At 40.5% G+C, this 18,667-nt stretch overlaps 1 protein-coding gene across 2 annotated transcripts in view; it reads right to left on the bottom strand.

Annotated features, from left to right (window-relative positions):
- mospd2 (motile sperm domain containing 2) overlaps positions 1-18,667 on the bottom strand; it is a 60,006-nt gene that overhangs the window by 31,774 nt on the left and 9,565 nt on the right. For both annotated transcript variants that reach the window (XM_033033357.1, XM_033033356.1), the window contains exons 4-9: positions 16,822-16,908; positions 15,057-15,211; positions 12,419-12,479; positions 8,886-8,924; positions 8,678-8,802; positions 961-1,137 (exon numbers count right to left, since the gene is read on the bottom strand). In XM_033033357.1, the coding sequence (XP_032889248.1) occupies positions 961-1,137; positions 8,678-8,802; positions 8,886-8,924; positions 12,419-12,479; positions 15,057-15,211; positions 16,822-16,908 (644 nt within the window). The remainder of the gene's footprint in view (positions 1-960; positions 1,138-8,677; positions 8,803-8,885; positions 8,925-12,418; positions 12,480-15,056; positions 15,212-16,821; positions 16,909-18,667) is intronic.

Here is an 18,667-nt window from a genome sequence, read left to right as displayed (position 1 = left end):
AGGGGAACTTCTACCGCCGGCCCTGCAGTTTGCGGTGCTTATGGCTGCGGCGCGGCAGGAACTTTAAATCTCCGACCACCGGCCTGCGGCCTACACCAACCTAAAGCCCCGGTCTCCGGTGGGGAAGCGCCGACTCCAGACTTACCTTGACTTTTTACCTTGTCTGCACATCTGGACGTCCGCAGCGACGGCTGCGGAGGGTTGAGGTCCCGACCAAGGGCGATAATGGAGGAGGACTGGCCAAATGTTGTGCCTTCCACCACAGTGATGAATGCTGTGGTGGATGTTTGTGTTAAATTTTTAGTGTTTTTTTAGTGTGTTCTTTATCATCTCCATAAATCTTTATGAAATATTTTGCCATTTTCATAACTTCTCAATCTGCACATTTGCCCATGCTTGTGCAATTTTTTAATATGTCTCTATGTTTTTTGGCCACTGCTGCTCAATCATATTTTGCCTTTTCAAACAAAAAGGGGCAACACGTGCTAGTTACACACCAGACCCCAAACCTTTCTGAACCTCCAAATCTCTCTGGAAAAACTATTGAAACCTGAAATATATAGTTTATAAGTGTTAATGGATAACCTTTTGATCTGGGCTATTGAAAAACAGAAGCCATAGAGAATTACACTTTTTATTTAATTCATGGATTCGTTTTTCCAAGCATTGGGTGAGGCCAAGGTCACACAATCCAATACTGTTAAATACTGAAGACTTTCATTCATCCATTTCTTCTCACATGCTCGTACTTGTTCTCAATTTAGCTTCCTAACTAACAGCAACCTATTATTAATATATCAACCCAATGATAAGCATCGCAAAGTGTACAAAATGATGCAATAAACAAATCTAAGATTGGTGTGAAAAGGACCACAAAGTCCTGTAATATCAATAATCACTGCAGATTTGAAATTATCTGGTTTAGCCAAGCAAGAATTGAAGTAAAATGTAACATCGTACCTTTTTAGGTTTCTGCAAGGATTCTTCACTGTGGTTGGCATCAACAGTTTCTTTGCAATCTCCGTCTCCTTTTTCTTTCTCATCCAATTCGGCTTCACCTAGGATTGGGCCATTTTCACATAGTGGTGTTTGAAAATCATCATCTGGTAATGGTGGATAGCTATATTTAAAAGGATCCTAAAAGAGGAATGACTACATTAGGATCCAGTTTTAGATGACAAAAAATCAAAATGCACCATGCTCCCATATTTATACATCTTATTTTTTCTGATGACATTGGAGGCATTTGTCTAATTGAGTCTATTCCAATTGCAAGCCAGGGTTGATTTATAGTAGTGAATTAACCTGAAGAAAAAAAAAATCTGCACATCTTAACCCAAGCATGGGGCGGAAACTGAGGTGGACATGGAAATGCTGGTGTCACACACAGCACCAAACCAGGGTCAGCAAAACTATGTGGCACTAGATCTACCCATTATATCAATGCGCAGCTTGTGGCAAGGGAACAATTTTTTGGGGGGAAAAAGCAAATTTCCTGCAAATTAAACACCTAAAAGGAAATAGTTTTCTTCCATAAACCAATTTGAACTAGTAATGCACGCAGTAAGGTAGTTCTGCTATAATGCGATAGTTGCATTCCTAAGAAACTCAGTGTTAGATAAAATCAATTGAGTCAATGCGGTAAGGAGCAAGAGAGCTCGACCTAAACCTAAACTCGTTTTTACTAAGTATTTTTCCCTGCAGGGTTTTCAAAAATAAAGGTCTTTTTAATAGCTGCAGATATATTTTTGCTACTGCAAGTATCATTATTGCACAAGTTTCAATAGAAGCAATTGCTAGTCAATTTCAATGATTACCCGGTACTCTCAAAATAAAATGGCATATAATTGCTGCTAGAAGGTTACATGGAAACAGTTTTTTTTATTGCAAGACAGCTTTTTTCCAATTTCTAAAGTTACCTCTGTAGTTCTCTATTCCCCAATCTAAATTACATTATAATTAATTTTACCCTTGAATACATATTGTGTTCCCCAATTCATCAATCACATTAAATCCAATTCAGTTAAAATATTTGGATAGAAAACAAATGTATTTGTCAGCAAAACACAAAGAGCTAGAGGAACTTGCAGAACGTCTCTATTATAAGTCTTACTTAGGAAAGAAGAACAAACCTGTACACAATGTCCCAGTGGTGATCTTGCCAGGGACTGATATAATTGGACAATGTATAATGTTGTTAGAGGTGATAATTACCACCCAGTTAATAACTACTTTTGTATTCAAATCATCTGGTAATAAATGGGCTGCACAGCAGTAGGGTTGCTGCCTTACAGAGCCAGAGGCCCGGGTTCGATCCTGACCACTGGCACTATCTATACGGAGTTTGTTCTCCCTGTGACCACGTGAGTTTGCCCCAGGTGCTCCGGTTTCTTCCCAAACTCCAAAGACGTACAGGCTTGTAGATTAATTGGTTTCGGTAAACAAAAATTATAAATTGTCCCTTGTACGAGGGCAGAGCTAGTGTCTGGGAATCGCTTGTCCGCATGGATTCGGTGGGTCGAAGGGCCTCTTTGGGAAGTCACTAGTCTTGTAGTAGGCAGAGTGTTATAGAGCAAACGGATCTAGGAGTGCAGGTACATGGTTCCATCAAAGTGGCATCACAGGGTGATCAGGAAGGCTTTCAGCACATTGCCCATCATCAATCAGTGTATTGAGTTTAGAAGCTGATGTTATGTTACAGTTGTACAAGATGGTGAAGTCACATTTGGGGTACTGCGTTCAGTTTTGGTCACCCTGCCACAGGAAAGATGTTGTTAAGCTGGAAAGAGTGCATAGAAGATTTACGAGGATGTTGCCAGGAATTGAGGGCCTGAGCTACTGGGAGAGGTTGGGCAGGTTAGGACTCAAGGAATAGAGTGCAGGAGGATGAGGGATGATCTTATAGAGGTGTACAAGATCATGAGAGGAATAGATGGAGTAGATGCACAGAGTCTTTTAGATTTGATAGGAACATGAGGGGCAACTTTCCCCACACAGAGCGTGGCGGTTAAATGGAACGAGTTGCCAGAAGGGGTAGTTGGGCCAGGTACTCTAACAACATTTAAAAGACATTTGGAAAGCTACATGGATAGGAAAGGTTTAGAAGTACATGAGCCAAATGCAGGTAGGTGGGACTAGTGTAGATGGGGAATTTTGTAAGGCATGGGCAAGTTGGGCCAAAGGGCCCGTTTCCATGATGTATGACACTAATTAGCCAGAGATAAGACTGTATTACATGTTAAATTGTGAAATGGGATAGTTCAGAACAACCCATAAAAGTAGGCATGTTCAAAATAGCCGGTGCTTCTGGCGTCACTTGTCACATCCTGAGGTTTAGTGTAAAGTGACAACACATGCACATTCTGAGTTCTACTTCAAAGTTATCCAGGGGATGGGAGATTGCAACCTTCACGTGGTCCGCCCTGTTTCAACGAATGCAATCAACTTGGCGTCCACAATACAATACAATTTTATTTGTCATTTGAACCTCATTGAGGTTCAAATGAAATGTTGTTTCTGCAGTCATACACACAAGAAAGAACCAAGACACAACACAATTTACACAAACATCCATCACAGCGCATCTCCTCCTCGCTGTGATGGAAGGCAAAAACTTATCCCTCCCCTGCACTCGCCGCGCCAGGTGGTGCAAGGCCACGCTCCGGGTCTTGGTGTTGGAGCCCCGGCGGGCGCTAGCAAAATCCCGCAGCCATTCCAAGCCGCGCGGGGCGGTGATGTAAGGCCCCGCTCCAGGTCATCTTCAACCCCGCAACTCGGGCGGGAGAAGTCGCCGTTGCGGAAGCCCGGAAAGCGGTCTCCCAGCAGGGACCCGCGGGCTCCCGGTGTTACTGTCTACCAGACCTGCGGTAAGCCTCCGAATCTCCGGGGTCGGGTCGCAGCAGCGCGCCACCACCGCTCCTCCCGCTCCGAACTAGGCCAGCTCTACGATGGTGAGTAGGTCCGCAGGCTCCGCGACTGGAGCCCTAGGTCGTTCCTGTTGGAGGCCGCTCCACGTTGCTCAGCCCCAACGACAACGGAGACCCGACAAGGAAAAGGTCGGGTTCTCCGTGCAGGGGAAAGATTTTAAAAGTTTCCCCACCCCCCTCCGCCCCCCACACACACATACCTCGTCAAAAAAAAAAAAAAACTACATTGAAACAAGACAAAAAATAATAAAAAGACAGACGGACTGCAGAGGCCGCTGCGACGTGAGTCGCGCCGCCCACCTGAATCAAATAAGATCAAATAGAACAAGTTGTCCTACAACTTCAGGCTGTGCACGCCATAAGCAAGAACAAGTAGTTATCCAGGTCAGCAGTGCCACCATTCTTTGTTGTTTTGATGTGTAAACAAAATAATAATTCTTTTCTGACACATCAAATATTGCAAACTTCAACAGCTCGTAAATTCTAACTCTACCTTTTCTTTCATCACTTTCCTCCAAGCCCATTCTCCTCCCAGCCCCAGCCCCAGCCCATTCTGATCATTTAATCTTTGATTCCAAAAGATCTATCCTCTGCAAAGGCTTTATCTCTCTGCATTTGAATCTTAATGGCTTCCAAACCTGACATGACTTCAAGCTCTTTTTTGCTGCCTTCACTGAAGTCCTTACCCCCGACCCATTCCATCACACCTCCCATCTCATAAATTCCCAATCCAATGGACTACTTTTTCTGACCTTTAACCACCTCAAAATCTATTTGTTGCTAACTGCCAAGACGATACTGATGTCTCCATTTTTCCATTGATCTTACTCAACTTATTAACACGTGATGTGACCTTAGAACTATTCTTTTAATTGGTATTTGTAACAAGGTCATAACAGCCATGTACGTCAGACTTCCAATTACAAGCAGAACACTACTTACTGTGCCAAATAGTTAATTATTACTGTTAAAAATAAATTTAATAGTAATAACATCGTTAAATGTTTATCAGATTTGCAGACATCAATTACTAAGAATAAACAGAACAATAATGTTAGCCATCTCTAAAATTCAATGAATATCAGTGTAGTTTAAAGCACGAAACAAAAGAAAATAGCCTCCAGTGCTCATATTTTGAAAGTACAGTGTACACGCTTCCAACTAGATTTGATGGCTGAAAACAAATCCAGCTCATAACTGGTAGAGAAAAAGATATGCACTCCAAGAATAAGCTTGCCATTAAAATATATTGCATTTTTACTAAACAGGCCAATGATAAATGAGTATCTGCTAAATCAACAATTAAGATATCCCAATTTAATTTTAGCTAAATTGCACTTTTCCTTTCATAATACATTTAGTCAGGCTAATGGCTCGAAGATTTCATTGACAGCTTGCTAGCTCAGGTCGAACTGTAATGATTATGAATTTCATGTTGCAAATGGCTTCAAGGGAAATAGCAAATGTAGCCAAGAGCTGTTAAGTTTTAAAGTGCAAAATTGGGAAATAATTTGACTTGCCCATTTGCAAGCAATAAGATAATGCAACCATCATAAATGCAGGTGGTACCATCTGTGTATCAAACTGGAAAATTAATTAGTGACATTTTTTCTCAACAGATTTTTTGAAAGTAACCTTTCAGGCAGGCTTATACTAATTATTATCCAGCTTTTGTTAAAACATAAAATTTGTAAACTATTCCTCAGACAATTATCCCAAATGCTCGTGCAGAAGTTCAAAATGGTGGAAAGTAAGATTACTACCTTTTAGTGAATTAAAAAAATCAGTATCGACTCCAAAGTTCAATTAGACAGTAGGTTATATAGGGGGGGGGGGGGAAGATAGTTAAAATAGTGGCACAGCGGAACAGTTGCTGCCTTACAGCGCCAGAAATCTGGGTTTGATCCTGGCTACAGGTGTCGTCTGTATGGAGTTTGAAAGTTCTCCCTTTAACCATGTGCGTTTTCTTCAAGTGATTCAGTTTCTTCCCACACTCCAAAGACATGCCGGTTTGCAGGTTAATTGGCTTCTGTAAATTGTCCCCAGTGTATGGGTGATCGTTGGTCAGCATGAACTCGGTGGGCCGAAGGGCCTGTTTCCACACTATCTCTAAAGTAAATTGCTCTAGTACAAAGACCAAGTTTAAAAGTCTAGTTGATCAAAGTTCAGGATCAGCATGATTCAGCAAGGAGGGAAGAGGATGACATATTAAGGGAACCCTGAATGACCGGAGGTTATAAATTTGGTCAAAAAGAAGCCCATGCGAGGTTTAAGGTTTATGAACTCAGACAGGGCTTTTGAGGAATATAAAGCAAGGAGAAAAGAAATCAAGTATATGATTTGAAGGGCCAAAAGGGGCCACAACTTGACATCGGGGGTCAGATTAAAGCGCCTTATACCTACATTAAAAGAAAGAGGCTAACCAGGGAGAAGGTAGTACAGATCAAGTATAAAGATGAAATTTGTGCTTGGAGTCAGGGATTTAGGTGCACTATTAAATGAGTATTTCGCATCAGTGTTCACCTTGGACAAGGAGGGCAATAAGATCAGTGGGGAGAATACTAATATGCAAGGACAAGGACAATTTTAAATTATGAAGCTGGTGGTTTTTGGGTTCTTGAAGAGCATTAAAGTGGTTTAATCCCCAGGGCTGATAGGATCCATCTCAGGTTATTGAGAGAAGCGAGAAAGGAGATAGCCGCAGACTTGATAAAGATGTTTGAGTCTTCTCCAGACACGAGCAAGGTCGTCGAGAGTGACAAATATTGTTCCTTTAAGTGGAAAGAATCCAAAGAATTCTTGGCCACCGACCCTTACGTCAGGTAGGGAAGGTACTGGCGAGGATTCCAGGATAGGATTTACTCCCATTTTGAGGAGAATCGGTAATTTAGGGACAGTCACAATGGCTTCGCATGCGGCAGGTCAACTATTTTTAATTTGATCAAGCTTTTTGAGGAGGCGACAAGAGTGATCGATGAGAGATGTGGATGTTGTCTAAATGGATTTTAGTAAAGCATTTGATAAAGTTCTCCACAATAGGTTTATCGAGCAGATTAAGATGCATGGGATTAACAGCTACTTGTTCAAATGGATTCAGAACAGGTTTACTGATAGAGGACAGAAGATTGTGGTAGAAGGACAATATTCATGCCGGAATGAAGTTCTGCACGGATCTGTGGTGGGACCTCTGTTACTTGGATGTAAACATTGACAGGTTGGTTAGTAAGTTTATTGATGATACTAAGTTGGCTGGGAAAGTGCACAGCGGGATATGGATCAGCTACAGCAATGGGCGGAGAAATGTCAGATGGAGTATAATCCAAGCAAGTGTGAGATGTCGCCCTTTTGGTCATTAAATATAATGGGGAAAATATACAATTAATGGCATGACCCTTAACAGCATTAAGGTACAGAGGGTTCTCCGAAAGTGACAACACAGGAAGATAGAGTGATTAAGAAGCAAATGGTATGCTTGCTTTCATATGTCAGGGCATAGAGTATAAGAGCAAGGAAGTCATTATGCAGCTTTATAGGACTTCAGTTAGGCCATATCTGGAGTATTGTGTACAGTACTGGTCGCCCCGTTACAAGAAGGATGTTGAAGGTTTTGGAAAGGATGTATAAGCTACATAGAGTGGTTGGACAGACTTGGATAGTTTTATTTGGACCACCAGAGGTTACGGGGAGACTTGTTAGAAGTATATGAAATTCCAAGACATAGATAGGGTAGACAGTCAGAACCTTCCTCCCCAGGATGAAAAAAATCAAATATAGGGCATAACTTTAAGGTGAAAGGGTCTTTTCAAGGAGATGTGGGGGACATGTTTAGTTTTGAAGGTAGACACAAAATGCTGGAGTAACCCAGTGGGACAGGCAGCATCTATGGAGAGAAGGAATATGTGACGTTTTGGGTCAAGACCCTACCTGAGACAGATTTTTTTTTTTTTTAATGATATTTTTTAATACACTGAGTTTAGTGAGTGCCCGCAATGCATTGCCGGGATGGTGGTTGAGGCAGACATGATATGGCATTTAAAAGACTTTTGGATAGGCAAATGCAGGGAATGAAGGGATAAGGATAATGTGACAGCAGACAAGCAATGGTCTTGGCATCATGTTCACAGATATCATGGACCAACAGATCCGTTCTTGTTTTTTATATCTCTAGCCAGAATAAGACTTCTCCACGACTGTCCTGTTTTCTATGAGTAAGCCAGTTCTGAATCCAAACGAACAAATCACCATGGCTCCCATGCATTTTATTCTTCTAAATCAGTCTACCATTTTATCACATGCCTGACTAAAATCCATGTATCCTGTAAAATGTAATATTCTACAAACAGAATAACAACTGCTTACAGAAAGAAACCTGGGAAATAAAAGACTGGCGAGCCTCACATCAGTGGCTGGGAAGCTATTGAAGAGGATTTTACAGGATACATGGACTTTGCTACACTGGATACATGGATTTTGGATTCACTGCTAGCCCCAACCTCGGTTGACAATTGGAATGCACTCAACTCTGATCACCTTAACTTGGGAAGAATTCAGTGGACTTGTAATTCAGAACTACTTCACACAAGGTTATCAGCTCCATCAAATCCTCTTAAAGATGAGCTTAAAAAAAAAAAAAAAATCTTCAATTCACTTTGAAACATTGAAATTCCAGAATATGGTCTCATTATGAAACATAAACAAGATAGCTGATATTTTACCAAGAACATTGACATATATTTGTAGTTACAACTTACAATTCCTCCCATGTGCGCTGGCAAATATTCAATGTTTATATATTCCTGTACATCTGTTTTGCTGGCAAATTTCAGTAGATTTAAGGCATCTGGTCCTAACCAAGTTTTCACAATTTTCCAGGCAGCTGCAAAAAAATAATTATCTTTATGCAATGATCAATGTCCATCTGTACAAGGTCAATCATTCAATTTGTGTTAAGATGCTTACCGTTCATAATCCATGGCATTTCATATATGACCATTTTGGCTGCAAAAGACATTTATAATTTTAAGAGCAAGAAACCAAATAATTAAAAGCATACTTCAATATAATCCATTTAAGTAATCTAATCAATCAGCTAACTGTAAAACCTTCTGAATTTAAACTGCCAAATCAATTATAGTCAAAATATTGCTGCCAGTTTGTCAAAATATTTGATTACTGTATTTCCCGGCAATGAAGAAGCTATTTTTTACTCTAAAATAAGGCCGGAAAATTTACCTGCATCTTGGAGGGCAAAGGTTAGCTTGTTAGCCAAGAAAGATAGACTTGGGCCAAATCGCTTTTAAAACATGGACACACACACACAATGAGGCCTAACACAGGGGTCGGCAACCTACGGCCCGGATCCGGCCCGTAACCCGAACTAATCTGGCCCGCAGGCGTATTTTTTTTCCAATTAGATTTTGCGACCTGGGAACTGCAGCCAGTCCCGGGGCACGCAGGCGACCTGGGAACTGTAGCCAGTCCCGGGGCACGCAGGCGACCTGGGAACTGCAGCCAGATCTGGGGCAATCGAGCCGACCTGGGAACTGCAGCTGTTCGCAGGGCACGCAGCCGACCTGGGCGTCACAGCCAGACCTGGGGCAAGCGAACCGAGCTGGACACTACAACCAGTCCCGTGGCACGCAGGAGACCTGGGAACTGCAGCCATTCCCGGGGCACACAGCCAACCTGGGAAGTGCAGCCAGAACCTGGGGCAAGCAAGCCGACCTGGACGCTACAGCAAGACATGGGGCAAGTGAGCCGACCTGGGAACTGCAGTCATTCGCGGGACACGCAGCCGACCTGGGTGTCTGCGAGCGGCCGCCGGGACCAGACAGCGGACTGGCTGCCACCTCAGCGCCTTCTGCCGGCCCGCCCGCCAGCCAGCCACGGTGTCCTTTGGCACAGGTAGAGGTGATGGTTGGCGGGTAGCTACTGGGCGGAAGGCAAGCTGCTCTGCCCCGGGCTCTCTCTCTCCCCGTTATGTCACCTCCCTGAGCCAGGAAGTCCTCGTCCCTCAGACCTGAACTGCACAGCGCATTGTGGGACAGGCGAAGATGGAGGCTCCCCGGCCCAGATTTCCCCTTTGAAGGAGTTTCACATCTTCCTTTCTACTGACTAAACCAAACTCTTGACCCTGTCCCGCCAGCCTTTTTACAAAATTCAGCAACTCAAAAATGGGGGTGCATTTTCAACGCAGGGAAATACGGTAATTAGAAGCATTTCGCGTATCAATTGCATCTAAATCTGTAATATACATGGATAACAAGGATGCACAGCTATTAGATCTGTACTAACAAAACATTTCACAACTCATGCCTTCATAATTATATACATGGCATCCAAGACAATCAGAATTATTGCTAATAATAATAAAATCTTGCTTTTAAACACGTTTTAAAGATTTTATCAGCATGCTTTCACGCATCTCAATGCAAGCACAAGCTCAATATGATATTGCCTGTCTGTTCCATTAATTTGGCTTCCAGGAGAAGTGGATGAGAAGTTATAGGATGTAATAAGATAACACAAAAAAACTTTTACTTTTCTATTGCAGGTTTTTTAAATGGAAATCTTAATCTGAACCCCGTCAACTTCGCTGAACAAATGATGATATGCGTCCCATTTTTATTTTTGGTAACACTAGAGCAAAACGTGTAGATTAATGCCACATACTCAGCAGAAGATAATTGCTCCAGATTAGTTCCCATTGTAGAATTGGCTCTGCAGATGCTGGTTTAAATCGAAGGTAGACACAAAATGATGGAGTAACTCAGCGGGACAGGCAGCATCTCTGGAGAGAGGGAATGGGTGATGTTTCGTGTCGAGACCTTCTTCAGACCCAAAACGTCACCCATTCCTACTCTCCGGAGATGCTGCCTGTCCCGCTACGTTAATCCAGCATTTTGTGTTGGCTTTATTCCTTGGAGTGCACGAGGATGAGGGATGATTTTATAGAGGTGCACAAAATCATGAGAGGAAAAGATAGGCACAGTCTTTTACCCAGAGTAGGGGAAATTGAGAACCAGAGGTTTAAGGTGAGGGGGAGGGGAGGAGAGATTTAATAGGAATCTGTGCCGCAACCTTTTTTTGCACAAAGGGTGATAGGTGTATGGAACGAACTGCCTGTGGAGGTAGTTGAGCAGGTACTATCATAACGTTTAAGAAATATTTAGATAGGTACATGAATAGGATAGGTTTAGAGGGATATGGGGCATACACAGGCAGGTAGGACTAGTGTAGATGGGGCTTGTTGGTCGATGTGGGCAAGTTGGGCCGCAGGGCCTGTTTCCACGTTGTATAGCTCTATTTCTTCATTAATAAGCAATAACATAACATAGTAACTCAAGTCTGAGGGGCACAAATACCCAAGTCCTAAAGAGTAACTGTAGGTGGATTTTTAATAAAGGACTTTCAGATTTTGTAAAAATGCAACAAAGTCACATCTAATCCCATTTAAATTAACATTTGTGGTTTCCAGATACTATTCTTGGGAGTTCAAAAGAAAGAAGACCAGAATCATGCACAACTACTAACTCAGACGACATTATGTGTGAATTTTACTCTATGGAAGAAGCAATACTTGATTCAGCTGCAGGGGAACCGTTTGGGAGGTATTTAAACTGCAATATTCAAATATTAGAAGCAGAATATTGCGACTTCAAACTATTGTAACTATTATTGTAACTAGAAAGAAAATCAGTATTTTGCAAAATAGAAGTTTGCTAAGATATCGAATTGCCATAGAAAACAGCAATAGTGGTAGAATCTATAACAGCATTTTCCACGAGTGATAAATATTTGAAAATTATTAGGAAAGATTGAAAAGTGTAAATTTTAGCTTGTTGATCTTCCTATTTTTCTTTTCATTTGAAAGTTCATAAATGGTTTACTCTACTGCAATCATCTCTTGCCAAGTTTCCTATGCTGCAGTTAACTATAGCCATCAAAGCTGCTGAACATTGTTGATTATTAAACTGTACCAAATCTTTAAATAGTACATGTTGTTGGGCAAAATAAGTAGAGAGTGTTGAGTATCCACTAAATATTGGCTTATCACCTTGGATGGCATTATTATTCTGATTATGTGGCAAAAGTGTGACATTAAAAGAAAGGTTCTAAAAATGAATGCATGCATCGGAAAATCCAGTTTAGTTAGTTAAAAAAAGATTGACATTAACTTCACTCCTGTGCTAGAGCAATCTCTTCCCCTTTCATCTTTTCCTACTTATCATTTAGTGACTTTTACTTTGTTTTCAATGCCAAAAGGTGCAAAACCTACTGGTAAAATCAGTTTCAAGATTAAAGCAGACAGGGATTCAGGCAAGTACACATTTATTTTTAACATCTAATCATACGTTTCACTGGTATAGGAGCTCCCTTACATCCATCCACCCCCGTCATGATATGCGCATAACCAATAAACGGAACAAAAAAAACCCTGAAAAACATACTTGAAGCAAATAAACTAGTAAAAGGTGTTACAAAGTACTTACAAAGGTACTTAGGATAATAGATCTTAAAACAGTTGATGATAAAACGCACAAAGTCCATATCCTAGAAATCAAAACAGAATATATTAAGGATATTTTTTTTAAATAAAATTTTATCAACAAATCTTCAACAGTTTAAGAAGGAACTGCAGATGCTGGAAAATCAAAGGTACACATAAATGCTGGAGAAACTCAGCGGGTGCAGCAGCATCTATGGAACAAAGGAAATAGGCAACGTTTCGGGCCGAAACCCCGAAGAAGGGTTTCGGCCCGAAACGTTGCCTATTTCCTTCGCTCCATGGATGCTGCTGCACCCACTGAGTTTCTCCAGCATTTTTGTGTACCATCAACAGTTTAATCTGTAAAACAAGTAGTTTCACTATACCCTGCATAATTCCTGCTACTAAGTAAAAAAAAAACTAATTTAGAATTAGTGACCTCGATCAAAATTATTTTATCTGATATTTTCTTTCTACTGGTAAGTCCAAACAGCTTCAACATAATGGAAAAACAAGGAACTGCAAATGTTTTTTTTAAAACAAAAGAAAAGACACAAGGTGCCGAAGTAACTCAATTTGTCAGGTAGCATCACTGGTAAAAATGGATAGGTGACTATTTAAGTGTGAATTGTGACACCAGAGGAAGGAATATGGGCGGCAGGGAAGAAACAGGTGTGTGTCCAGGTGGGGAACAGAGAAGGCCCGAGGAGGTTATCAAAGAGAAGGGGGCCCCCATCCCTTTATTATTTGGCCAACCATCAGTCTATCAAAAAACTCTTCTCACCTGTATTCACTTATTACTTGCCAGGCTTTGCCCTGCCCCTTCTTCCAGCTTTCTCCCCTTCCCCCATCATAATCAGACTGAAGGGTCCTGACCCAAAACGCCACCCATCCATGTTCTCCAGCGATGTTGTCGGACCCGCTTAGTTACTCCTGCATTTTGCAACTTCTATGCAAGTGATTTTTCCATGTTGTTACTTCCTGAAAACTCATCAAAACCCACATGCATATTTCCACCAATTCAATACCACACCTAAAAGAGGGAGCTTAAGCTAATGAATTTCTAAATCAAAGAAAAATTATCTTCAAACCTGACTTCTGAAAGTAGTCTGTTAACACACCTGTTAAAATAATTTCCAAATTAAAAAAAATGATGGAACACAAGAGAGCAGCATTTTCAACAGGAGAACTAGGCCACTCTCCTCTCTTTCACTATAGTACATTTTATTACTGAGATTGACAGCTAAGGGATCCATTCGGAAGAGATTTTACAGACCTCTGGATGTTTTTAGTCTTGGACCTTCTACTAGTCAAGTGGTAGCTAAGATGCTGAAAGCAAGATACTACGCAAAAGGTTTTGGTTTGAAAAACGACTATTGAAAATACTGGATTTATTGAACAAAAAAGGACTCTTATTTGTTCATGTGACAGGAGTGGAATTTAGCCATTCGACCCATCAAGTCTACTCCGCCATTCAATCATTGCTGATCTATCACTCCCTCCTAACCCCATTCTTTTGCCCTCTCCCCATAGCCCGACACCCGTACTAATCAAGAATCTATCTCTGCCGTAAAAATATCCATTGACTTGGATATTGGACTTATAATGAGAATAATACAATCTTATAAGTTTTTTCTATTATAATGTGCATACCAAACCCCTCCAATTTGCATTAGGTCATGACAAAGTCCTAAGCATGGAAGCAGTCCTTAAGTCCAACTTGCCCATGCTGACCAAGGTACCCCATCTACACTAGTCCCCCATCTACCCACCTGCCAGTGTTTCACTCATATTTCCTACACATGTACCTCTCCAAATGTATTTTAAATGTGGTTATAGTAGTTATGCAACTACCTCCTCTAGCAGCTCATTCCATATACTGTGTGAGTATTTTAGTGATGTTGACTGACAGATAAATATTCACTGGAACACTGCAAGAATTCTCCTGTTCTTTTTCAAATAATGCAATGTAATCTTTTGCATCCACCCTGAGAAAGCAGGGGAGATTTCAGATTAATGCCTGATGCAAAAAGCTATGCTTCAGACACACCCACAATTGAAGTGCATTTTGTGATTACATTTCAGGAGTGAAAAGGACTTTCTTTAAAAAATGTGCTACTGCTTAGTGCAAACTGACATCTTATTGCCAGGCACAGTCAATTAACAGAACTGCTCTTTGTAACCTTTTTGATTTCTGCTCAGCTAGATTTCCACACCCAGCTAAAAGATTAGGGAATAGGTTTTTATGTTACTGCAACTGTGCCTTGAAAAAAGGCAATGCAAACATTCTACCTGCCTGCAAAAAGGCAAGTGTTTTCACATGCTCGTGCTGTGATTATTGTTCTGTCGGAGACATATGACAAGACCATAATCTTGACTTTTGAGCACTACAGGAAAAATCAACTCAGATTGGTCACACTTTAAAATACAACTACATGATCTACTTTAGATATTCATTTTGGATTTATCATAAAATGAGAGAACTTCCTGACAAAGAAAAACATGATATGTGGATAAAATTTCTGGTAATAAGATTAAACCAAAGCAGCCCCCACAGTATCTCACAGCCCAAAATATTTAGCTGTAGAAAACAGCAGGAAAGGTACATGGATTTGAAAAAAAGATAATATTGCAGCACTTACTACATTGCTTAATCCCGTTTCAGTCAGGTCAAATACCACAGTCAGAGGTTTTCCTTGCTCTCTTTTGGAATATCGTTCCAACCAAAAGGCAACATATTTCTTTCTTTCCAAAGTTGTCTTCGTATCTTTGATGTGCAATTTCACTCTGAACCAAACTGGCAAAAATCATGTCAAAAACAGTTTGATTAACAGTCAGGTACAATTTAGTTGTGCAAATTAAGACAGTATTGGTGTTACTATCCACTAGGTTATTTAATTAGCTCAGAAATAATGTTCACCATTATGAAATTTACACTTTACAGATAAAGCACGAGACAGCTCGGCCCACCAAGTTCGCACCGATCCGTGATCACCCCGTGCACTATGTAGTGTACCTGAACTTTCAGAAAGCATTTGATAAGGTCCCACATAGGAGATTAATGGGCACATGGTATTGGGGGTAGGGTGCTGACATGAATCGAAAATTGGTTGGCAGACATGAAACAAAGAGTAGGGATTAACGGTTATTTTCACTGTACACGTAACAAGGTTTGTTTTGCATGCTATTCCAATCAGATCACATACTATACGAATATAATCAGGTCAAATTCAAGCACAACAGATACAGCAGAGGAAAGGAAAAAATACAGAGTGCAGAATATAGTTCTATGCATTGTATCACATCAATTCCACAGACACTGATGTTACAAAGTAGGTGGCAGCACAAAATACTTAGAAGATAGAGGATTAAGTAACCAGGCAAGAACATAACAGATAGAATATGGAAAAAATAGGTTATCTACTTTGGTGGAGAACGAAAAGTGAGAGTATTTTTAAATGGTGAAAGATTAAATGGTAGTGTTCAGAATGTCTCAAGTGTTCTTGCATGCAAATCATTTAGCTCAGGTTCAGCAGGTATTGTAAAGGGCAACAAGAATATTGCGTACAGATCTGGTCTTCCTATCCAAAAGGATATATTTGTAACGGAGTGCAGCAAACGGTCATCATTTTGATTCCTGGGATAGAAGATTCATTGTATTGGAGAGATTGTGCACAATATGCACTCCAGTTTGGAAGAATAAACAGTGATCTTATTGAAACATATAAAATGAGTATGGGGCTTAATAGGGTAAATCCAGAATTGTAGACACAAAGTGCTGGGGTAACTCGACGGATCACGCAGCATCTCTGGAGAAAAAGGGTTCCAATCCGTAACGTCACCCACCCATCTTCAGACCTGACCCCAAATGTCATCCATCCTTCTTCAGACCCGACGCAAAATGTCACCCATCCTTCTTCTCCAGAGATGCTGCCTGAACCACCGATTTACTCCAGCACTTTGTGTTTCTCTTTGGTATAAACCAGCATCTGCAGTTCTTTCCTACAAATTCAGAGTTGATGTTTCCCTGTGCCCAAATGCCCCAAACCAGGAGTAACTGTTTAAAGGTTTGGCCGTTTAGTGTGAAGATAAGAAAATGTATTTGCCAAGAGTACATCTTTGAACTTCTCTGCCCAAGAAGTCAATAAGTAGCAACCTTGCAATAACCATTTAACCATGCAATAACCCATGACACATCATTGCTGCCAATTATACTAATCAAAAATTCTAGTGTAAATTATAATTCTTAGTGTAGAAACATTTGATGTCATCAGTCAAAAGAAAGCAAAACCAGTTGGCGCTCAAACTTATTTCGCCGTGCAATTAGATCAATGATGATCTGGATTTCAACTTCATTTAACCACCAAATCCATCAATTAAATACAGCAATGAAACAATGAAACTCACATATTTTGTTCCCCTCCTTATCATATCCATGAAGGTAAACAGCTCCAGTTTCAAAAGTCCATTTAGGAAGACTTGACTCGCTTAAATCTGTAACAAGTATATATAATTAAAATGCATTTACACAATGTGTCAATAAAACTTTCAAAATAGTTCAAAAATTCTTAGATTGAAAATTTCTGGGAATAATTTGTCAAGAATGATTCACAATCTGCATACAATACTGAAATTATTGGGTTTGTTATGCACACAGCGACTGAAGCGTTATAAACTGATTTAAACCCATTATAAAATGGAGGCCAGGGTTCCCCATCAGCAATTCCGATTTTGAACTCTATTGAAAAACACAAGGTTACAGAAATTAAGACGTTAACAGATATGGACCAAAAAAGAATCCAGCATGGACAAGTTGGGGCCTTAAGGGCCTATTTTCATGCTGTATGACACTCTAGATGAGATCAGGTACATGTATTTTTTGTAATTAATAAAAAAGCATGTAGCTCTTTGGGGTGTGAGGGGGTCAACCACATGCACCTAATATTAAAAAGTCAACTGACCAATTTTAGATTTAGAGATGCAATGTTTTCAAACGTCAATAACAACAAATATTTGTAAAAAACATAGGTTGCCAATACCTGTCGAATTAGACTTCAGGAAAGCGCGTGAAAAAAAATATTATTTTAAACAACCAGCATGATTTTGAAGTTATCATTGCTAAATGATCTTAAAATACCAAATATACTTATTTGCAAACTTCATGTTAGACAAAGTAAACTCAAGCTTTAAAGTATTGGCTCAAACATCTAATAACTCGTCGGCAATTTATTCTGTAATTAGCATTCACACACCTCTAATACCAATAGAGGCATTACTTCATTCATTCTGTGATTAATTGTCATAGTTCCATAAATTGCTAAATACAAAATGAAGCTACCACAGGATAAATGCTACAGAAAATAATTAGTGCTGTCGTACAATTTCAAAAGTGATCAGTTTGTAATAAATAATTGAAACAGTTTCTACATTAATTGTTTACAATTTTGTTGTAAACTCCGGAACAAACCTTTAAATTACTGTGATAATGGTAGCATATAAATAAATTCTTGATTTAAAACTCCTTAAACTTAAAAAAATATAAACATTGTAGCATCAACTCTGCACAAAACAGACATACTTCAGTTAGAGTGGAAAAGACACCCAAAGTCTAATTATTGAAGCAGCAGTGGCACAGCAGTAGAGTTGCTACCTTACAGCACCATAGACCCTGGTTTGATCCTGACTATGAATGCTGCCTCATTTGCGATCGCATGGGCTTTCTCCGGGTGCACCGGTTTCCTCTCACATTCCAAAGATGTGCAAGTTTGTAGGTTACAGGTGCACAACCTTTTATCCGAAAGCCTTGGGACCAGACACTTTTCGTAATTCAGAATTTGTCGGTCTTCGGAATGGAAATTTTTTAGCGTAGATTTTAATGGCTGGCTCAGTGGTAGAGTGCTCGGCTCATATCCGCAAGGTCGCGAGTTTGCGCCTTGATCCCGGCAGTTACTCGGTCGCGAGTTTGAGTCTTCAATGTCGTTTTTTCTTGCAGAATAAATGTCTGTATGAAATGCAGTGTGTTGAATGAATTCCTGAATTTGTAAATGTGCCCGCAGCATTGAATCACCTCTCGCACTCATATCACCCTAGCGGGGCTACATGCCCTTTGGCGGCCTAGCTCGGGGATTCTTGAATCCCCGAGCTAGGTCGCGAATTTGCGCCTCGATCCTGGCAGTTACTCGGTTGCGAGTTTGCGTCTTCAATGTAGTTTTTTCTTGCAGAATAAATGTTTGTATGAAATGCAGTGTAGGAG

Source organism: Amblyraja radiata, chromosome 14, assembly GCF_010909765.2.
Source record: "Amblyraja radiata isolate CabotCenter1 chromosome 14, sAmbRad1.1.pri, whole genome shotgun sequence".
Taxonomy (NCBI): domain Eukaryota; kingdom Metazoa; phylum Chordata; class Chondrichthyes; order Rajiformes; family Rajidae; genus Amblyraja; species Amblyraja radiata.
This window is presented reverse-complemented; position numbering and strand designations above follow the sequence as displayed.